Source organism: Onychostruthus taczanowskii, unplaced genomic scaffold (genome assembly GCF_017590055.1).
Source record: "Onychostruthus taczanowskii isolate IOZ18803 unplaced genomic scaffold, ASM1759005v1 scaffold101, whole genome shotgun sequence".
NCBI lineage: Eukaryota > Metazoa > Chordata > Aves > Passeriformes > Passeridae > Onychostruthus > Onychostruthus taczanowskii.
The window spans coordinates 739659-761562 of record NW_024496638.1 but is presented as its reverse complement, the minus strand read 5'-3'; the positions used below and the strand labels follow the sequence as shown (position 1 = coordinate 761562).

General features: G+C 50.2%; 1 protein-coding gene across 1 annotated transcript in view; it reads right to left on the bottom strand.

The window, feature by feature from the left end:
* Positions 1-7309: 7309 nt before the first annotated feature.
* The window catches only part of ABTB2 (ankyrin repeat and BTB domain containing 2), a 111625-nt gene continuing 97030 nt past the window's right edge, over positions 7310-21904 (bottom strand). The window contains exons 6-17 of the mRNA XM_041412778.1: positions 18820-18909; positions 18291-18392; positions 16788-16884; positions 15998-16133; positions 14767-14993; positions 13900-14078; positions 13420-13525; positions 13089-13191; positions 12558-12648; positions 10868-10936; positions 10352-10465; positions 7310-9072 (exon numbers count right to left, since the gene is read on the bottom strand). Of these exons, the coding sequence (XP_041268712.1) occupies positions 8875-9072; positions 10352-10465; positions 10868-10936; positions 12558-12648; positions 13089-13191; positions 13420-13525; positions 13900-14078; positions 14767-14993; positions 15998-16133; positions 16788-16884; positions 18291-18392; positions 18820-18909 (1512 nt within the window). The 3' untranslated portion in view covers positions 7310-8874. The remainder of the gene's footprint in view (positions 9073-10351; positions 10466-10867; positions 10937-12557; positions 12649-13088; positions 13192-13419; positions 13526-13899; positions 14079-14766; positions 14994-15997; positions 16134-16787; positions 16885-18290; positions 18393-18819; positions 18910-21904) is intronic.

Here is a 21904-nt window from a genome sequence, read left to right as displayed (position 1 = left end):
GTGCTCTGCAGGTGAATTTAAAAATATACCATCAGCAAAGACATTTTTCCATGTAATTTGGGGATTTAGAGGCTCTTGCAGCCCCAGGAGAGTGACAAAGCCCAAAGCAGGTTGTTATTGCTTCTCTGAGCTTCTGAGTTTGGAGATTATTACACAGAGGAGATTATCTCAACTTGAGTAAGCCACAGGGCTTTGGGGACTCCCCAGAGCAACCACAGTTCAAAACTCCACCTGTTGTGTCAAACTTTTGAGCATTACAGAGATTTTCAGCTCTACAAATGCTGTGTTTGGTGTTATAACACCAGTGAGCTGAGGGGAATCTCACTGGTGGGGCACAGTCCCATGGGAGCTGGTATCCATCAGCAGTTCCAGTCACCAGAGGTGATGAATCACCTTTCTACCTGCTCTAAATTCCTTAGACCCAAACCACTGCTCACCTGTCCCATCCCTGGAAGTGTTCAAGGTCAGGTTGGAGGGATCTGGTCTAGTGGAAGGTGCCCATGGCAGGGGGATGGAACAAGATGAGCTTTAAGGTCCTTCCCAGCCCAAACCATTCCAGGATTCTATGAAGTTTGGCTGCAAGAATCCAGGAGAACCGCAGAATGTGCTGAGGAAGGGATCCACAAGGATCATCAAGTCCAGCTCTCAGCCCTGCACAAACCCATCCCCAAAAGTCACAGCATGTACCCAAGAGCATTGTTTAAATGTTTGTTGAGCTCTGTCAGACTTGGTGCTGTGACCACTGGTCTGGGGAGTCAGTCCAACCACCCTCTGGGTGAGGATCATTTTTCAAATACTCAGCTTAAACCTCCCCTGACAGAACTTCAGGCCATTCCCTCAGGCACTGTCACTGGTCACTAGGACAGAGAAGACATCAATGTCTACCCCTCTTCTTCCCCTTGTGAGGAAGTTGCAGGCTGCAAGGAAGTCTGCCCTCAGTCTCTACACAGAAAGCACCTCTGGCACTTCAATGGAATCAGTTTTTATCATTGTGAAGATACAGTGAATAAACCAAGGGCACATCAATAAACCTTTCTCCATAAGGACAGCCCCAGGGAATACAGAATTTTTCCTATGCCTCGTCAAACGATATGCAATATACAAGCAATATACATAGTCCAAACCATTATTCAATTACCTTCTAATTTCTAACCCCCTTGTCTCAAAACAAACCAGCAGCCAGTTTTTGAGAAAAGACTCCAGACTCTTGTTTCCCTCTCTGGCTCTAAAACACTTGCATGGACTTGGAAGTTCATACAAGCTTGTCAGGATTTGGGCATTTCATTTAAATTCCATTCATATTCCATTCCATTCCATAGGAGGAGGTACCTCCACTCACATTTTAATTTTAAGCCCTCTACCACTGATAAATTTGGATGCTTTGTTAGGAACACCCCACCTCTGCTTCTTTAGGCAACTCCATGTGAGAGATAAAACAAATGTGGACAAGAGTTTGGAATGCAGCTTCCAAGTCAAGTTCCCTGCTAGGAAATGACTCCAGCTCTTTGCTCTGTGTTTAAACACAGCCTGGCCCTGCAGGGCTGCAGACTCTGAGCCACACAACTTGTGAGCTGGCCAGTAACAGCAGCTGAGGTCTCATTCCAGCTGTACACAAAAACAGGGATGGGGGGCTGCCCCAATCCCTCCTTGGAAGGCAGCATCTCCCACCTGGACTTGTGCCGTTCCCAGCCTTTGGTGGCCGCTCTCTCCATCCTCCCACACCTCCTCATCTTCCTCCTCGGCAGGGCTGCCTTCCTCATCCTGCAGAGCAAGCACAGGGACAGTCACCAGCCTGCTCATCCCCAGCTGGGCAGCAGGGACGGACTGGTGGCACCCTCTGGATGTCACCCCTCTGCCCGGCACCGTCCCTGCTCCGCGGCCCATTCCCGTTCCCGGCCGGGCATCTCCTTGGAACGGGATGTTAAACCACAAACGTTTGCTCTGGGGGCTGGGACAGCACAGACTCCCCCGAGGCAGTGGGCAAAGCTCCTGCTCCCACATCCTCTGCTCCCACAGCCCTGCTGGGGCTGGACAGAGCAAAGGGAATCCTCAGCTCCTGCTGGAACTTTCCTCCTGCGCCCACAAACCCAGAGAAACCGTGGCTGCTCCATCCCTGGAAGGGCCCAAGGCCAGGCTGGATGGGGCTTGGAGCACCCTGGGCTGTGGATGGAATGGCAGGGGATGGAATGAGGTGATCCTTAAGGTCCCTTCCCATTCAAACCATTGGGGATTCCAGGATGATTCCATGATTTCTCCATGCATCTATTTTGTATTGTTTCCTCTCATATTTAAACTCCTAAATTTAGATGATTTATTAAAGAAATAATTTAAAAATATTTCCAGGAATAAAAAGGGAAGCATCAAACATACAACAATCATTCCCATGTCCATCAAATCATTATTAACTGGAAACCTATTCCCTCATATCTGTCTTTCTTCTTCTTTCCTGGAAATCCTTATGATGCCACAGTTTCTCTGAGACATCAGCTGGGATTACTGTAGGATTTGCTCTGTCAGAAATCCAGAGAGATTTACAACATTTGGTCCTCTGCATCTTTGTCCTTTCACCAGGTCTCTAGAACAGTGTTGTGGGAGAAGTTTGGAATTACTATAAGTGGATCAACTTCACAGTTGTTCCCTTCTATTTTTCAACTATTTCCAAATTCTTGGAATTACTCTCAAATACACCCAAGAAACTTCCTGTGAAAACACAAATCAGAGGAACATATGGAAAAGAGAAAACTGCCTCCAGCAGCAGCTGGAATGACCCCATTGCTGTTCTTACCTGCTCTCCAGGTGCTCCTGCCAGAGCTCCCCACAGCCACCGCCATTCCTCAACAGGAGCTATGGAAGACATTCCTGCTGTCCATGAGGGTGAGGAGGCAGTTTGGGATGTTCTTTGCTGTGCAATCAGACAAGAGAGTGTCAATGACCTTGTGGTCCCTTCCAAGCCAGAGCAGCCCCTGATTCCATGGTGCAATCAGCACCTCTCCCAGCTCCATTCCAGAAACATCCTCACACTAACCCAGGACTTTCCTTTTCTGCACCACATCAGGGATGTGCTGCCGAGTGCCCCGGGCAGGGGACGCCTCAGCCTTCCCTGTGGCATTTTCCCTGGGACACCTCAGCACCCCCTGGGATGCCCCAGCATTCCCAGGGTCCCTGAGCATTCCCAGGGTCTCTCAGCATTCCCAGGGTCTCTCAGCATTCCCGGGATGTCCCAGCATTCCCGGGATGCCGCTCCCGCCGTCCCGGGCTGCAGTGGCGGCGCTCCCCGCGGGGCGGCAGCACCGGCGCTCCCGGCCCGTCCGGTCCCGGTGTCTCGGGGCTCCCGCGGCTTTAACCCGCCCGAGCCGGCGGGGCCGCGAGCGCCGCGGGCAAAACCCCCGATCCCCTTGATTTCACCTCCAAGGCACAGGATCGCAGCATTCCTGAGCCGGAAGGGACCCACGGCGGGCACCGAGTCCAAATCCTGGCCCCGCACAGGACCCCAGGAATTCCCCGCTGTGCCCGGGAGCCTTGTCCAGACCCCGGCCCTTCCCCAGGATCCCGGAAACACAGCGGGGCTGGGAGAAGGATGACGACGGGCTTTTATATATATATATATATCTCGTTAATGGATCGTTCTACAGATCCGTTCGGTATCGCTATCGGTAACCCCACAACCAGTATGTGCCTTGTACCTCGCCACCCATCCTCACACGGCGCTTTCACGGCGGCGGCTGAGCCAGCCCGAGCTGGTCCCTCCGGATCCGGAGAGCAGCGACCACCTCATCCTTACCCCAAACTGTGCATTCTCTCCCCTGCACATTAATTCAGGTTTCACCCCAAAATGTTCGTTTTGGCCCCTACGGAATCCGCCCCAGAGCGACGCCCCGGGCTCCGCTCGGCCGAGGCAGCTCCGGTGTCCCCTGCCCGCAGCTCCCGCGGCTGCCGCCTTCCCGCTCCGGCCCGGAACGGGACAGCCATCCCTGTGCCGGGACACCCATCCCTGCACCGGGACACCCATCCCTGCGCCGGGACACCCATTCCCCGTTCCCCGCTCGGGGCTGTCTCCGTTCCCCGCTCACCTCCGAGCCCGGCCCCGCCGCTCCCCGGGCTCCGCCATCGCCGCTCCTGAGTTTGGTCCCAGAAAAAAACTCGGGATTTATTTCTGAGCTCGGACTAGCAGGAGTTGCCCCGACCCCTCTCCGGGGACCCCCAGTGTGATGTCGGGACAGCCGGAGCCCCGGCGGTGTCGGGCGGTGTATTGGACCGGAATGGGGGGACCCGCCGAGCGGGCCCGGCCCCGTGTGGGGTTCCAGGGACAGCGGGGGCGCCGGGCTCCGGCCCTCTGGGCTTTATTCTCCGGCGCCCCGAGCCCCGCGGCTGCGGGGGAAAGAGGGAGAGGGGGGATAGGGGGAATGAGGAGAGGAGGGAGAAGGGGGAGCAGGAAAAGGGAATAAGGGCAGGAGGAAGGAGGGGTAGAGGGAGGTACAGGATGGGACCCCGAGGGCCCCGTGTCTCACCTGGGCCCCGAGCGCTGAACGAGCCCAGGAGGCCGGGGCGGTTCCCGGGATTTAAATCCCCCCGGTCCCGCCCCGCGCAGCTGAGCAGGCCCGGCCCGCCCCGTGTGGGGCCGCTCGCCCCGGGAGCATCGCCTTGTCCTGGTTCGGCATCAGCTGTCCGTGCTTGCAGCGAGATGGGAACTCCCATCCCCATGGATACACCTCCCTCTGCAAGCTCTCGCACTGACCCAGCTGGTTTTCCACCTCCCTTGTCCCAGACAGGGAGGCACTGGCTGCTCCTCTGGGCAAGGGAACGGCTCCTGTGCTATTCCCAAAAACAGAACCCCTGGAATTAGTGCCCTGGGAGCCCAGTCTGGTCCTTCCAGTCACTGTCCAGCCCAAACCATTCCAGGATGATTCCACCATCTCTCCCTGCATTAATTTCATACTGTTTCCTTTCAAATATAGATGATTAGTTAAAGGGAAAAAAAAAATCTAAAATTATTCCAGGAATAAAAAGGGGAGCTGTAAAACATACAAGAATCATTCCCATCAAATCATTATTAATTGGAAGTCTGTTCCCTCATCTCTGTCCTTGTTTAGCTTTCCTGGAAATTCTTATGATCCTACAGTTGCTAAGTGTATTTCCCTCCCCAAAAAGGGATGAAAACATCCTGATGCATTACGGAAAGGATTTTTTTTTGTTATTCCAAGGAATGACAAGCAGAGAGATGGCCTTGGACACTAGGGATGGACACCCTCACCATTCCCTGTGCAGATGGGGCTGGGAATGCCGGAAGGAGCCGGGTGTGCCTCTAATTGCAGAGCGTGCCTTTAATCCCAGCCTAAACCAGCCCAGCCTTGGAGCCTGTCCCAGCGCGGGGACAGGCCAGGACAGGTCTGCGCACATCCCGGCACCCAGGTGCCTCAGTCCCCGGCCTGTTCCCCACCCTCCGTGGCTGTCCGGCCATTCCAGACCGCCGATCCCGTTGCAGCAGGATCTCTCCCTCCCCTCCCACGCCCACAGTTTGCCCGCGGTGACGGCGTCCTGTGCCTAATTGGAGGCAAATGTGGCCGCCGCGTCTGGCCGAGCAGCTCCCTGCAGGTGGCGGCGAGATGTGACCTACTTGTCACTGGAATCACGCAGCCTGCTCGGGGAGCCCTGAGCTCTTCTGACAGCCGGAGCCAGCCGACCCCGGCCGTGTCCTGGGAGGGACAGAGCCAGGGAAGCTGAGGCTGCTGCCAGCTGGAAGCGCTGCCGGGACAGGTCTGACCCCAGAGCAGCGTGAGGGAGAAGGGAGCAGCGTGGGGAGCGCTGGGTAAGGGGCAGGAGGAAGGTGCGGCCTTTCTTTTGGCCCTGGTGATACTCCCTTGGGAGTTTTTAACTTCCAGAGCTGGGTTTTTGGCCTGTGCACCTGGGAATGGCAGGGCTGTCTCTGGTGCGTGGTTTGTGGGCAGGGCTTCGTGTGGGTGCCTGGGCTGTGGATGGAGAGAGGGACAAAGGGACACGGGAAACCTGCTGCTGCCTGAGCTAAGCGTGGAGAGAGCACCAGCAGGTGAAATCCTGTGCCTGGAACAGCACAAGTTGGGACAGCACTGAGATACTCCAGCTCTGGGTTGTGCCACTCCTTTTTCCTTGCTCTGCTGCAATTTTATCACAAGACACCTTTTTTTTTTTTTTTTTCCTTTCTTTTTCTTGAGCGAATAACGCCAAGTGCAACATTCTGTGGATTAATGGATCCCTGAGGCTCCAACCCTGCCCTGTGGAGAGGCAGACCCAGCTCTGGAGCCCTCTCGTGTGCCACAAGCAGTGTGACAGCAGCCTGTGCCCCGTCCCCCGGGTGTCCCCTCACGGGCCATGCGTGTGGCAGGTGCAGGAAGCAGTGTCTGCCTGCCCGGGCAGCATTTGGCGAGGCCAAAGGGCCTGTGAGCGGTGCTGCTGCGTCAGCCAGGGCCTGCCTGCTGTGCGAAGCCTTATTAGAGAGCAAAAAGGCCTTTATTCCAGGCTGGAAGTCATCGAGCCTGTTCGGGCAGATGTTTATTTCCTCTGCTGCCTGGAATGATGTCATTATGGCCAGCAAAGTTCTGTGCTTCCCCAAAGCCGGGCAGACTGCTCCGGTACTTTCTCAGGCTCCCCGGGCAGCGCTCTATAAAATACAGGCAGTGTACAACTGGTTTCACAAGGAATTTCTGTTTAGCCTACTCATTAAAGTGCTCCAAAGGGAATCTGAGGTGTTTGTATTCCATGATTCTTGAGAACCAGTCACTGTTTATGCTGGCAGGTTTCCAAATAAGGAGAAGAAAAGGATACATCTGGGTCAAATTCTTGCCCTTAAGCTTTTATACTCCTTACCTTTGGATGAGTTCTGTGCTCTGACATCAATCCCCCCACAGAGCACCAACCAGAGCCCTTCTGGCCTTTGGGATCTGAGGTGACATGGAAGGATCACCTGTTTATTTTTTTAATGCCTCTGGCCTAAGAGTTACTTTAACCCTCACTGTTTTTCCTGCTGCAGAGAAGGATCCTGGAATTAGAGGTTTCTTGGACACTACCATTTGCTGCTTTCTGCTGGAAAGCAGGTAATCTTATTTTCCAGGTAGGGAAAAATGCAAGTTAAACTTTTTAACTTCACAAAAATGTCTGAGCCTAGCAAGTGGAAATGAATGCCTCTGTATCTCTAAAATTAGATATATATGTACACCAAAAGCAATTTAAGGTGCTTCAACTGCAACAGCCTTTTCCACATCAGTGTCTTTAAATCTTTCTTTTTCCTACTGTTAGAGGAACAGAATAAATAACAGCACCTGTGTATTTTAAAATTACGTTGTTAATAAAATCCCAGTACATTTACATAAGTGACAACATTAATGTACAATTAAACAAAGCATTGTAATATTACAGCAACAAAAGAGGACCTACATATTTGTACAGATAGCTGGAGCAGCTACTTGAAAATACTTTCCAAAATAAAGCCTTCTGTGGCATTTCTCAGTGATAATTTTGACCCCCCTGTATGGCTTTCTGTAATAAATAGGGTTATTGGAGCTGGTGATGTTCAGCAGATGTGTACCTAAAGCACAAAGGGAGTGTGCCCTGACCAACCTGTCAGCTGACTAAAAATCCTTATCCATGCATGCAATTTGCCTCTGTGTAAATCCTTTAGGAGCAAGGCCATGTCAGATTTTGATGGATTTGCCTGGAGATGCTGGTGGTTCCTTCTCCTTCCCTTTATCTAAACTGTGTCTGTGCTGTGCTTTGGAGCCTGAGCCCAGCTGAGCCTCCTCCTTCCACTGTGTTTAGATACAATGGGAATAAATTGTTGAATTTCTAATAAGGAATAAAGAGTTCTCCACTGAAAACTCGCTTTCCTCTTGTTCACCCATCTACAACAAATGGAAGTGTCCTGCAAAATGATTTTTGGTGGGTGCTTAGCACAGCTCAGTGGGAATAGCTGGAGGTCTTTCCTTAATCCCAACCAGCTCCAGAGAGAGAGCAAACCACTGAGCTGGACATTCTTTGGAGGCCAGGGGAGGCTTTTATTGCTTTTATTACAACTGGGCAGTTTTTCAGCATAGTGCCAGCTCCTGCTACACCTGAGCCTTCTACAAAGTGTCTTTTGTGATGCCAGGTCTCACAGGTAATGTTCAGAAACAGGCTTTTAAGGTGAAAAAGATGACTGACTGACACTATCGGACCTTGACAGCAAAAGGGCAGACAGTCTTTTTCTTTCTCCTCAAAACAGATCCAGATTAACAACTGGCGCAGTGAAACTGTATTTCAAAACACTCAAACCCCCAACTGTCCCCTCCCCTCCCTGCCCCAGCTCAGCTCCTCATATTAGGCTTAAAGAGTGAGTAATTTCAGTGTTAGTATTAGTTTCTACTCAGCTTTGAACATACAAAACCTCTCTCTCAAGGTGCAAACAGTTTTGGGGGAAGTTTCTGTCGGTCTGTTGCGATGCACAGACGCTGGTACTACTGAGGGGAAGTATCTGTGTGCAGACAGATGGCTCGTGGGATGGGCTTTAGGATCAGGAAACTCCTTCTAGGCAGCCTTTTTACAGGGAAAACATCTGTGTGGATGAACCTAAGCCCATGTATTAGTGCTGGGCTTAGCTCAATTGCCTCTTTCTCCACAGCCTGGCGCCGTGCTCGTGGAAAGGGCAGCGCCAGTGGCTGCGGTTCGGGCTCTCCCGGCACCCCAGCTGGTGTTTGGGCCGTGGCAGCGTTGTTGGTGTGACAGGGTTGTTCCTGTGGCAGCAGCAGCACAGAGAAGCCAGCTCCCCTCCCTGGGCACGGGGTGCCCGTTCCAGGGCACGCTCAGGAAGGTGCGGAAGGCAGCCAGCCCCAGCGACGCCTCCAGCGCGGATTGCCAGCCCGGGCTGCCTCACACCCTGGAGGTGACGTACACGGAGTGCAGGCGGCCGGCCAGGGCTGCCTGCAGGTCCCTCAGAGGGTCCAGGCCCTGCACTTTGCTGTTCCTGCTGTAGATGAGCTGCTTGAACGAGTCCTGCTCCAGCAGGGAGCTCATGTGCTTGAGGAAGAAGCCCTCGCAGAAAGAGGCCAGTTCTGGTGCATTGTGAATCTGAGGAAGACAGCAGGATTATTAACCCCCTTCTGTACGTCACAGACCTAAAGGACATCCCTGAGCCTCTCATTCCTAATGCTCTTCTCCTTTTTGTCTCTTAGAAAACATTAAAAGACAGGAGTAATAGTGGAAAAGCACTGAAGGCAGGACTTTGTCTGATCATTTCTCCTGGTGCTTTTTGCAGGGGGGCATCCAGGCTTTTTTAATTCCTTCCCCTGCTGGCCTGCTGTTGGCAGGGCTGCTGGCCTGCACTCCAGCCCCTTTCCCTTCCTGCAGCAGAGCAGCTGGCTGATGAGGTGGCCAAGGTACCTGTTTGGCTGAGCCACAACACACAACAACGCTGCTGTGCTGGCAGATGGTGAGCAGGGCTCGGGGCAATCAGGACACGGGTCACAGGACGGGAGCCTCATCCCTGTAAGGAGGGGCTGAACGCAGGAGAACAGGGATGCTGCACTCCTGAACCACCACGAGGTGATTTCTGCCTGGGATCTGGCTCCTTTTGCTTCAGGATCAGTAACGAGAACAACAAAAACTCAAGTTCAATATTAAGAAGCTCTGTGCACACACAGCCTCTTCCTGGGAATTCTGTGCAAATAATAAATTAAGGAAAAATACATAATGGCCAGTAGGGAATGCTGTTTCCCCTTTTTACCACTGCACACTATTAAATTTTAGGTCTGAAAAAAACCAGCCCAATGTGAGAGAAATTGAAAAGCATCAGTGGGACACTACACACACAGTGGGGAAAAAATCATTACCAGCCCTCTGTGCAGTTTTCTCCTTGTCTTTAAGGGATCTGATCCTGCAAAATTTCAGGAAGGGCAAAGTATTTCTCTGATTTACGTTATTTGCTACAGAGGTGCATATCTGTCACACAACAGACTTTATGCTCCTTTTGGAGCTGAAAAGAATATTTTCTAGCAGCAGGGGTGCTAGGAAAGGGTTTACCCTGTAGTTGCTGTGGTGTGATCAATTGCCCCTGCTGCTCCCAGGATCTGAATCCCTCAGGATTTGCTGATGTTGCTGTATCAGCCTGCTAAGACAGCTTTCCCCTACTCTGCAGGGATCCCCCATCCATTTCATCCATGATTGCTCCAGACAAGAAAACACACCGGGGCTGTGCAGGACTTTCCAGCCTGGAGCTGGGAATCATCTCACTGGTGTTGTGGCTGGGGGGAGTTACCTGCAGGGAGGGTGCCCACCTGGGGTTTTTAGTTACCACCAGCAGCACACAGGCTGCTCACTGGGGTTCTCAAACCAGGGGGGTTGGATGTACCTTTGCATATTTATAGATGTTGACAGAGTTGTCCATGCTGATGGTCTGGGCACAGAGGATTTCACAGTGTCTCTGGAGGCCGTCCAGCTGGAACAGGCTGGCAGCCGACAGCAGCTATGGGGAAAAGAGAGGGGCTATTTGAGATCATGAGGCTTGAAAGGCCTGGGGAAGGCAAACAGGACGGATGATTTCCTCTCTGAAGAGTCTCTGACTCGCTGTTTTAATGGCCAAGTCCTCATCAAACAGCAAAAAAAGGCTGCTCCATGCTGAAGTGACAGACTGACACATTTCCCCTCTTAGCAAAAGCTCCTCCCACAAGCATATTTGCTCTCCTTTCTGTCACCACGACACAGAAACACCAAGCAGCGATGTTTTGAAACTTTAAAGCTCATTTCCAAGTGTTAAATATGCTCCTGGACTGAATTGGAGCCTGCTGTTAGCTCCTGGATTTTGCCTTTCAACTCAGTTTTATGCCCCAGCGCACTTGGCAAGACTTGGAAGAAAAAGCTCTCTCACCTCTAAGATATCAGTGGTGGGAATTTCCATGGATTCTGTCCCTCCGTAGTACAAATACTGCATCAGCATCTGGAATGGGAAGAAGGCCAGGCATGAAGTTATCACGGCAGTCACAAGGGGCCATTGATGGCTGTGCTCCCCTTCCTGAGCAGACGGGAATCGTGTCCTGTGCCGGCTCTCACCTCCACTGGTGGCTTTTTTCTCACTCCCTAGCGTAGCAAATCTGCTGCTTTCTAACAGTCCTTTTTCTCTTGGGCCCTGAAAAGGGCCCTGCTGGGGACTTTGGGCTGAGGGTGACAGCGTGTCTCTGAGCAACACCACTGTCCTTGTCTGGGATCCGGGCCGGTGAAGCCTGGCAGGCCGGTCACGCGCGGAGCTGCCAGCGAGCCCAGCGTGAGCATCCCGGGGACCTCCCAGCCACTTGCCTCCCCTGCTGGGCTTCTAATCAGCTTCCAGCCCCTCGCCAGGCCTGGAGGAAAAGGCATTAATTGTCTGCAGGGAGAGCAAGAGGCAGCTCCTGCTCTTTGATCTGCATGTGCCACCCCCAGCCCAGGCAGTGTCAGGGGAGGGGATGGATCTGGTGCTGGATCACAGAAGTGTCCTGGGTGCTGCGTGGGGCTTTGACATTCCTAACAGGGCTGGGAGCAAAACTAAGCAGCTCCTTGTGAGATTGCCTTATTTAACAGAGTTACATGAGAGCAAAGCTCTTGCCAGCAGAGCCCTGAGCAGAACCCACATCTCTGGTCTCAGCATCCTCCACCCTGCCTGAGCCCACCTCTCCTTAACCCCTCTGACTGTATTTACCATCAAATTGTGAAATACTTCACTGTTTCAATTCTTTCTGATTTGTCTCTCTCCCTCCACGGAAGCACAAGTTTATCTTTAGAAACCTTTTGATGTACAAATGCTGTTAAGGAAGCTTGCTTCAAAACTCAGTTACATTTTCTTCTCTGTTGTGGCTTGAAGCTGCAAAAGTTGAATGTCACCTATCCAACACAAAACTTGTACAGCCCCTTACAAGCAGAACAAAGATGTTCTCATGGTCAACTTACTTCCCTCAAGTGAGATAACAGCACTGCTGACCAATAGAGCAGGTTTGTTTGATTACAAAAAGATAAAAAAAAAGCCTCAACCCTTTAGTGAAACAGCCACATGACCTATTCTGCACTTCACATCTCCCTGTTCCTCCACTAAATATAGAAACGTCATAAAAGCAAAGCACAGTTCTCAGTTCTGAGCCTTTCTTGACAGGGACACCATTGATTTCTTATCATCTGATTTGAACTAATATGGAGCCTGGCAATGCACCTGCTGTAAATAAGTTACTTTTTGCTTAGCAAAGCCTGAAAATGGTGTTGTAAAAAGTATGAAAATGGTGTGTTAAAAGTATAAAACTACTTTTCAGTAGAAGACTGTTTTCTCCTGCTTTATGGAGGAGTCAGCTGCCTAGGAAGACAATAAGAATATAGACTGGAAGAGTCTGTTTTAAGCTGGAACTTTGGAAAAAGGGTATTTCAGAAAACTCCTTAAATTCAGATTTGTTGAAAGGTACTCCATTTCTACTTGTAATATTATCTAATTATGGTATTACTTATTATCTACATATGATATTACTACTTGGCTTTGTCTTACTTTCCAAGTAGTTGAGAAGATGAAAAAGATAAAGGAAGAGTGGAATTAAGTCCCATACCTTGAAAATGTTGTATTTCATATCACTGATTTCTACAGTCTTGCTGCCGTGGCCATCATGTTCTGTTTTATTGGTCATCAGTGTCTTGAACCTGGGAATGGTTTTAAACAGATTTCATTGAGAAGATTTGATTTAACTGTATTAGTGTGCCACACACTCATCACAAACAGCAAGGGGAAAACAAAGACCCCTCCTTGTTCTTTGCAAGCTCAAAATTGAAACATTTCTTTAATTTAATGATGATTAGTTCAGGGACAATTTAAAACTGTAAATTGCCTGGATCTAATCCCACCCTGTGATAGGTGTAAAACCCTGTTTCTATGACAAGAACAGAGAAAGAAACTGCAAACTGCAAGTGCACCAGGCCAGTGTGAGATTCCAGGAAAGCTGAAGCAAGTGCAGCTCTCCCTGCAAACTCTGGGAGGAGGAATGGGAAGGCAGGGAATGGCTGGATATGTGCGCTCCATCTACCACACATGATTTCAGGGGTGATCATGGCTGGATTCATTATGTCTCTGGTTAGTGACTCACCTGTTAGATGCAGTAACCAGCAGGACTTTGTGTGCATAAAAGAGCTTTCCTTCCACTAAGAAAGTCACATCGGACATTTCTTTATTGTTCAGAAAGTGAGGATCTGTTGGGTAAAGTGACAAAAAAAAGGTGACCTTTTTTTAACGCTGTGCATGCTTTTTGGAGAAGAAATCATTGTTCAGAAAGTGAGGATCTGTTGGGTAAAGTGACAAAAAAAAGGTGACCTTTTTTAACGCTGTGCATGCTTTTCGGAGAAGAAATCCAAACAAACAAATAAAAACCCAACCCAGCAGCAACCAAAAGCAGCTCACTGCTGAGGTGAGCACCTTACCCAGGCGAGCTGGCAGAGTCTTTCGGATCTCGGGAATGCTGGGAATGGGGCTGCTGCCGTAGCAGTGGGTGAAGATGGATGCCAGCTGCTGGTTGATGGAATCATTCTGTGAGCAGGATGGAACAGGAATCAGCAACTCGACATGGGGCAGGTTCCAAATGTGCTGTAAGGGCTCACCTGGGGCTTACAGCAACTGCACCCTACAGGAGTTACCTCCCCACAGAGGGACAAGCTTTCAGTTAAGGCAGAATTACAATATCTGTGGAGTTACAGAGGTATAAAGAGCTGCAGAGCTTCCCCAGGTGTGTGTTTGAGGATTGTCTGGGGGCTGTTTATGAATTGAGATAAATGCTTCCAAGGCCATTTCCATGCCGTAACTCCAAGGGACTTTGTCCAACCATTCCCCTGTGCCTGTTGTCCACAACAACAACAAAACCCCAGAGCACTCAGCTCTGGCACAGTTATAAAACTCTGACTTACTTTGCTGGTTTTGAGGATGTCAAACATGAGCTGCAGCCCCTCGCTGACCAGCTCCTCATTGTAGTCCTCCTCTTTGATGGTGACAAACTCCCGCAGCAGGGTCTGCACCACGGAGTAGCGGGACTGGGAGAAGGTTGTCCGTAGGGACTCGATCCACACGTGGAGCTTCCAGGGCACTCCTGCAGCCACAGCAAAAAGGGACAGTGAAAGATGATTTCCTGAAATGCCTGTGAGGAGATTATCCTGCTGCTATTACTAACACTTGGCAGCACTGAAGTAGCTCTACCTACATCCTAACAGCAGATAGATTTTTATCTTGATATTAAAGGTGACTGAACTGGGTCACTGACAGATTAAGTGACAAAGGATTGGCAGCAGGATCATAAATTGGAAATTTCTGCTGATTTTTAAGGATCAGAGACTCCCTGTTTTATTCTGAGCTTCATGGTTAGTCAGAACCACAAGACAAATTTGAACTGAAGTTGTAAGGATACATAATGCCACACAGCTGTGGTGTGAGGTCTTTTCTTCCAGTTGCACACAAGCTTCAAAGCTTTTCTCTCCTACCTTGAGATCAGTTTTGTTTCTTCACCTTAAACCACTGATAAACAGTGAATTTTAGGTGTAAGTATCTGACAGGGAGAGATGCCCCTTCCTTTTGATCCATGTGAACAGAGGATCCAGCCAAAGGTGAGGGACATCCCAGAGCAACAGGAATTTGAAAAAAAAACCCCACTTGTGAGGAGCCTTAAACACTTCTACGATTTAGATTAGACAGCTTGGCAGTTGTTGCTCTTCTAAGTGAGAGGGGCAGAAAAGGAAGGTTTTTATGCCTTATGAGTACAGTGCTTAGGAGGAAGGGCTCACCCAGTGCCCTGAGCTCCATGGTGATGTCCACGTAGCCGTGCTCGGCGCTGTAGTACATGGCCTCCTGCAGAGCCTTCATGCGCGTCTTGCACAGCCGCACCTGCCCCTCGCTGGAGCTGCCCTGGCTGGACGTGTCACTCTCCACCCCCTCGGCCAAAATCTCCTCCAGGGACAGCACATCCCCCTTCGCCTGCTGGGGCTGGCTCAGGAGCTTGCGCAGGACGTTCCTGAGCAGGGACGAGAGGTATCACTTACTAACAAAGGAAATTTCAACAACTCCGACAGGACTGTGGGGATTTGGGATTAGGGATCCGGCTCAGTAAGCAATAATTTCCTTCCCAAAGACAGCTGGCACTGTGGAGCAGCATGGAAACCACTTGTCCTTCCCTACCCCACATACTAGAAACTGGTGCCCCTCAGCAAGGGCAGAAACACGGCCTGTGCTCCTCACGCGTTGGGTTTGTTTGGAATTTCACACGGCAGTTGCAAGAAACAGACTTTCTTGTTTGCGTCTTGTTTGGGGAGTTTGCATCACGGGTGTCCCTCAGCCAGCTGGGGACAGCTGCTCCAGACATTCCCCAGCCCAGCAGGGCCACCCAGCAGTCCCTGTGCTGCTGCATTGCCACCAGCTGTGCTCTCTGTGCACCCACGCCACTCCCTGGGGCTAAATCCAGCTTATTTAAGGACCCAGGTTTAGGATCACCCCTTCTTATCCTATAGCAGACAAGCCTTGGATCTCACTAATGTTTTTTCTGGGAACACAGATTTCTGGGGGAACTTGCAAGTAATGACTTATTTCTGAACAACCACCCTGAAAACAGGGCTGGAGAGCCCAGGCTGGCTGATTTAATGATTCACCTCTTGGCAGGCCATCCAAAAACCAGAGATGCAGACACCCAGGCTCTGCTGTAAGTTATTCTTGCCACCTCAAGATTAGATTCCATCTCACAACATGAAGCAGGATCTCACAACCCTGACCTCATAACCTACCCTTAGGTGAGACTTGGTCTGCTGATGTGGGGCTTAAAACCAGCTCACTCTCAGTGCTGCAGAGCCAGACCAGCAAGTGTAAGGTCAAGAAACAGCAAATAAAGATCTTTGTTCTTTGTTGTCAGGAGAGTCTTAACCCCATCTGCTGAACTGCACACTCAGGGGTTTGGGTCACAAAGTCACACAGGACACCCAGCAGCACCTAGAGTGCAAAGTGTTCTGAGCAGGAGCAGAGCACTACCTGTGGCCGTGTGCTGCTGAGTGGCTGAAGCAGTTCATGTCCTCGTGGAGTGACGATGACATCCCGTTGACTTCCAGCATGCTCAGGAGCGGATCGGCGCCCCTGCTGAGCAGCAGGCTGACCAGCTCGTAATTCCCTGGGGAAAAAGGACAGGAACATCAGGGTGGTCCCTCTGTGGAAGCACAAAACACAGGACTGGCCACAGGCAGGGCTCCCTGGCTCTGTTCCCATTAGAGGGAGTAGGGAGTGGTGGCAGGAGATCCAGCACTGGCTGTCACTGGGAGGAGAGGACATTTTATTCCTTCCATAAAGCTTGGAGCACAGCAAGCCAGCCACTGATCTTCATAAAAGCACAAAGATAACAGAGGAAGAAACAAAAGGAAAAAAACTAAAACCACTTTGAGGTGAAAAGTGTTGACAAACAAGGCCAGCACAGACTCGTTCTCACAGAACGCACAGAATGCTCAGCTCCTGACAGCCTGCTAGAAGAAATGCAGAATTTTAACCTGCATTTAATAAACTAATAAACCAAATTTCTTTATATAGCAGTTATTTTTCCCCAGGCTGAATGGAAAGTTGTTAATTTTTCACATCTTAGGCCCACAGACATGCCCAGACTAGACACTTTATGTTCCTTGACAGTGCTTTGTGAAGGAGTTGGTGCCATCAGCTCTGCTGTGGGAGCTCTGGGGAAGAGTTAAGAGTGGGACAAGTTGGAAAACAGATACTTGGGGCCCATCAGGCTGGTGGCAGGAAGAGATGTAGAGTGCTGAGACCACAGGGAGCTCACCTGCAGCTGAGGCCAGCTGGAGGGGGGTCTCAGCGTAGTTGTCCTCCCCAGTGTTCACAGCAGAGCCCTCCACGTGGGCACCAGCGTCCAGGAGCAGCTGCAAGGGGCACAGGAAAGACAGGGAGTTGGGAAAAGAGCAGTTCAGAAGGACCAAGCAGCCAGGGCTGGGTGTTAGAAAGGAGAACCAGTGGGTTCAGGGTGAGGGCCCGTCTGGAGAGCACCACCTCCTCCTTTTTTTAATCTCCTTTATTGTCGTGGCTGTGTAATTGGAATTTCCAACTCCAAAGGGCTCTGCAGTCAGAGCAGGAAGTCCATCCTAGCTCCATGCTGTGCACAGGAAGCAGGGTTCCCCCAGGGAGTTTCCAGGCTGGCCATACCTCCTGGAGCCTGTGTAGGGAGGCCTGGCAGCTGCAGGGTCTGTCACACAGGACCTGCTTCACTGAGCTGCTGTGGGGGAAAGAGCCCCCTCCCAGGTGAGGGGGAGAAGGTGCCAGGTGATGGGGATGTTTTATGGCCAGGTGGGGCTGGCAGAAGGCTCTGCAGCACCCAGAGCAGTGCTGGCAGGGGCAGGCAGGCAGGATCAGCCCTGTGAGTGTGTATCCATCAGGGTATTCCATGCTTCCACGATTGTGGGCACTGCAGTACACAGCAGGAGCTTTGATTCACTTGGCTTCGTCTCCTGGGAGAATCAAACTCCTATCTCACACATAAATTAAGGCTGCCCAACCTCTGGAATACCAAAGGCTGCCCGGGCAGTTTGCCAGGTGGAATCTAATCTTTATAATTATGTACAAATGTACACAAACAAAAGATGAGTGTGTGCAGCCTCCATTTACTTGCATCTTTTTTTTTTTTTTAAATTACTTCCCTTTGAGCAGAAGGTAAATTAAATTCAACAGCAATTGATTGTCTGCTGTGATCAGTTTTTCATTCCCCTGGAAGTTTGGGTAGCATTTCTGGGGCTCCACCCCATCCTGCTGCCCCCTATGATAATTCCACAGAAAAGGGGGCCGGGAGGACGCCACAGGCTCAAATCCCACAACAGCTTAAGTCTTGTTCATGCAGTTCTCAAGGATTATGAAGGAAGTTACAGATTATTTGCTGCCATTAAAGCAGACATCAGCACACACTGGATTTTTGCATGTAAATGTATAAATCAATTAATATCTACTGTTACAAAGCTCCTGATCAAACAGCCAACCTGCAAGCACTCCACGTGAAGCACTTGTATATTTAAAAGCAAACAAATGATTCTGCAGCACTGTTCTGGGAGCAGTGAGCTTTGTTGCAACACTGAAACCAAAGAAAAATACAGAACATGCAGTGTTTTGTTATCAAGGCCTTGCTAGGAATTATGTCACCAATTTTCATTCTCCTTGTTTTAAACAGCAGGCAGTTTTTTCACTGGAGTTTAGGAGGCTCAGGAAGGCTGGGAGCGAGGTCTCACAGGGCTGCATTTCAGTCCCCTGTGCCTCCTGGAAGGATTCCTGGCTGGAATCTTACCTGGACCACCGAGATGTGCCCGTGGAGCACGGCGAAGGTGAGCGCAGTCCAGTGCCGGCTGTCGGGATGCACCGAGGGGTACCGTGGAGAGGCACTGGGCACCTGGAGCAGGGAAGCAGCACTCATTACCCACTGCAGCCTGCCTGCCTTCCTCCCCTGCCTTCTACAGAGCCAGCTTCTTCCTCTGCGAGTGACAGGCCCAGGGAACACTCGGGCCACTTGGAGAACACTGCCACCACCGCTCGCTCTGCCCCATCCCCTGGGATTTTTAATGGGCTCCCTGGTTTCTCCCCGTGGCAGCTCCTTCCCTCCCCTTTCCCTGCCCATCAGACTTGCCAGTGCCAATCCTAATTGGAGCCACTGAGTGCTCCAAGAGGTTTTCTCCCCCCTCCCAGATCCCTGAAGTGACGGTTTTCTGGGAGAAATGCCTTGCTTGAAGCTTCCAGGACTGAAGCCTTCAGTTGCTAGGAAAGATTTCAGAACTCCTGTTAGTTTACAGCTGGATAGGTATGGGCAGAGGGTTACTCACTGGTATGTCTAAACTTGCTCCAGCATCTATAAGCATTTGGACCATGGCTTCATCTCCAGCAGCACAGGCGTACATGAGGGGGGTCATACCCTTCAGAAAGGAAACAAAAAATAAGAACAAAACCAAAGTTATCCTTCTATCCCTATCAACAGTGACACTGTCATGGACACAGTGAGTTTGAATCTTAATGTACAAAGTGTGTGTAGGGACAGCATACATGTATTTATAAACACTTTTGATTTCTATGCAGAGTGGGCACAACTGATACTGGAAAATGACCTGGACAAAACATCACTCGACAAGGCTGAAAGAACACAAAAAGGATGACTGAAAATCCTAGCCCTGTATTGTCCACAACTCTCCAGCTTTTCCAGCTGCCAACAAAGAAATGCCATTTCTTGGCTCATTTGTAGCCAAATGAACTGAAGGCAGAAAGCAACACAAAAATACAGACGATGAATTTATTTGGCAACTTCTCCCCATTGCTAAAATCCTATTTGCCTCAATATTTCAGCATTTCAATCCCATAAATCTCCCTCCCTCTACTTAACCAGCAAACCATGACGGCTCAGAGATGAATTATGAGAAAAATGAGCCTTACTTATGGAGTTCATTCCTGAAGTAGCCAAGGACATAAAGGAAATGGCCTGGTAAAATCCATTCCTGCTCACATCCCACAGCTTTCCTGCCCCCTCCCCTTAATTATTACAGGCATTTGAATTTTTTACAGGCAGCATCTCTGCAGCTCAGTGTGCAATAACAGAGCTTCATCCTTAATGGGAGCTGCACTGTAGAATGGAATTACATCTCTCACACAGGAGTTCTGCTCTTGACTCTGCAAAGGTGTCTTTTCAAAGCAGACACGAGTCCCAGCTTCCTGCTTTGGGGCACTTCCATTGGTGAGGATATTTCTGGGTGAGATATTCTGGCTTTTGTGGGGCTTGGGAGGCTCCACATTTATTATAGACAAATAAACTGAGAATTCAAAATGCAGGCCTGGAGGCACAAATCCCAGCTAGGGTTCTAAAACTTGTACAGACTTACACTGTCCTTTTTTTACTTTTTGATGTTAGTTTTGTACTTCCTGCTTGCTCCTTGCAAAGGGAAGAGATTGTTCTCCTAAACATCTCCAATCCCCTGAAACCAGAGTGCTTGTTGGTCCCCATCAGAGCTGAATGCAGGGTCCTGCTCCAAACTGACATTTCTGAGGGGATGTTCTGAGTTCTTTTCCACAGATTTCCACGTACACAGATGGGCAAGTGGGTCTGAACATCCTGGACACACTCACACCCTGGGAGTGGTCAAAATCCCAACCTGGATGTAACGCCTTTGTATTACATTATCCAGCAGCTCTGTCATGCCTAAGTTAGTTTTCCCAAGTTTGGGCACCTGGCTTTGTCTTACTCTTTTACAAAAGGAGCAAAACAAGCTGGCAAAGTCCAGCTTTGGTTTCCTGTTCCAGCTATGGCAGAGCTCATTCCCAGAACTTTGATTTAACTCTGCTTGGGGTGGGCAGTGCCATGCAGGCACTTGCTTGGACACAAAGCTGAGTTGCTCCAGAGTCAAGTGGAGAATTTCTAAGCAACAATGTCTCCAGAGGGGGCCTGTCCAGCTCTTTTTGTTGGTGCGAAAACACTCTCTGAGGATTGAAGACTACAGAGCTGCCCCCTCACAGCAGGGCTGGCAAGAGGATCCCACCCACAGGATGAGACATGATGAGTGACAGCAGAAACTCTCAGACTTTGCAAGGAGCTGCACACAGGGGTCTCTGTGCTGACAAAAAACACACAGCTCCCAGTCTGCTGGCTGCATGAGAGGCAGGGGACATCCTGCAGCAATAAGTGACAGTCCTGGCACCAGTGTCTGAGGTGTTGGGGCACAGTGGCTCACAATGCAAGTCACAAAATAATCTTTGAAAGGATGAGAGGCCTCTGGGCTACAGGAACTGCAAAAACTTATTTTAAAAATTTAAAGAGGAAGTGGGAAACCTTCATAATATAAATCTGCCACCTCAGTCACTTTACTAAAGTGAATATCTATGATGAGATACCCACCCCAGTGACCACGAAGCTCCTGGTACTGGATTTGCAAATAAGGCAACTACACACCCAGCTACGTCCAGGAGCAGTTTCTGTTATTTGTGTACACATTCACACTTCCCTTAACACTGCAGGATGGTGGGAAGTGCTACAGAAGATGTGCCAGGTTCAGAGCTGGGTCTGAAATGTCACTGCAGTAAAATGCTGGCAGTGAGAAAACCTCTCTACCTGAAGATAAACCCTTCCCACTGCTCCTTGTTCCAGAGATGTGACAGCTCATTCTCCCTGCTGTGACAGCTGTAACGAGTGTTTATTTAGGAGAGGTGGCTTTTTTCCCCCTTTTTTTTAAATTAAAAGCTAATTCCATGCATTGAATGATATCCCAGAGGACAGACTCTGCTGTTACTTGATGGGACTGACAGCACAAGCAGAAGCAGCCAGAGACTCCCAGGACTACCAAATCCCTATGGTTCAGTGTAGCTGAGCAGGGAACAGTTAGAAATGGATAAACAGACACATCAGCATGATGGACTACGAGCAAATCTAACACTGACTGACACCAGGCCACTGGGGCGGGGTTCTCAGTGCTGTGTCTTGTGTTCCAAACTGCTCTGAGCCCGAAAGCCGTGAGACAAAAACACCTTTTGGTCACTGCTCACTAACCCAGCCGGGATTTGGGCTGCTGAGCCAGAGGGGAGTGTCACTGGAAAAGAAACCACTTTGCTTTGACATCCTCTCAGCGCGTATCAGACTTTCCAGTCACTGCCCCTGCGTTAACCTGCCTGCCATCAGTGCCTGAGACAGCCCATGCAAAGAAGAGACATTCCAGCTGATAAACAATCCACTCCGGGCTCTAATGGGATTTTTTTGTTTTTTTGGAGGGGGGGCATGAGAGTGGGGTGAGGAAGTATTTTTCTGTGTTTTAAGGGATGCATTTTCAGCCTAAACCACGAGCCAGAATTAGAAAACCCCTGGAGAGGCAACAAACACGACCTGGTATTGATTTGCCACCTGGAAAGGAAGGAGGGAGCTGCTGCTGCAGGGGA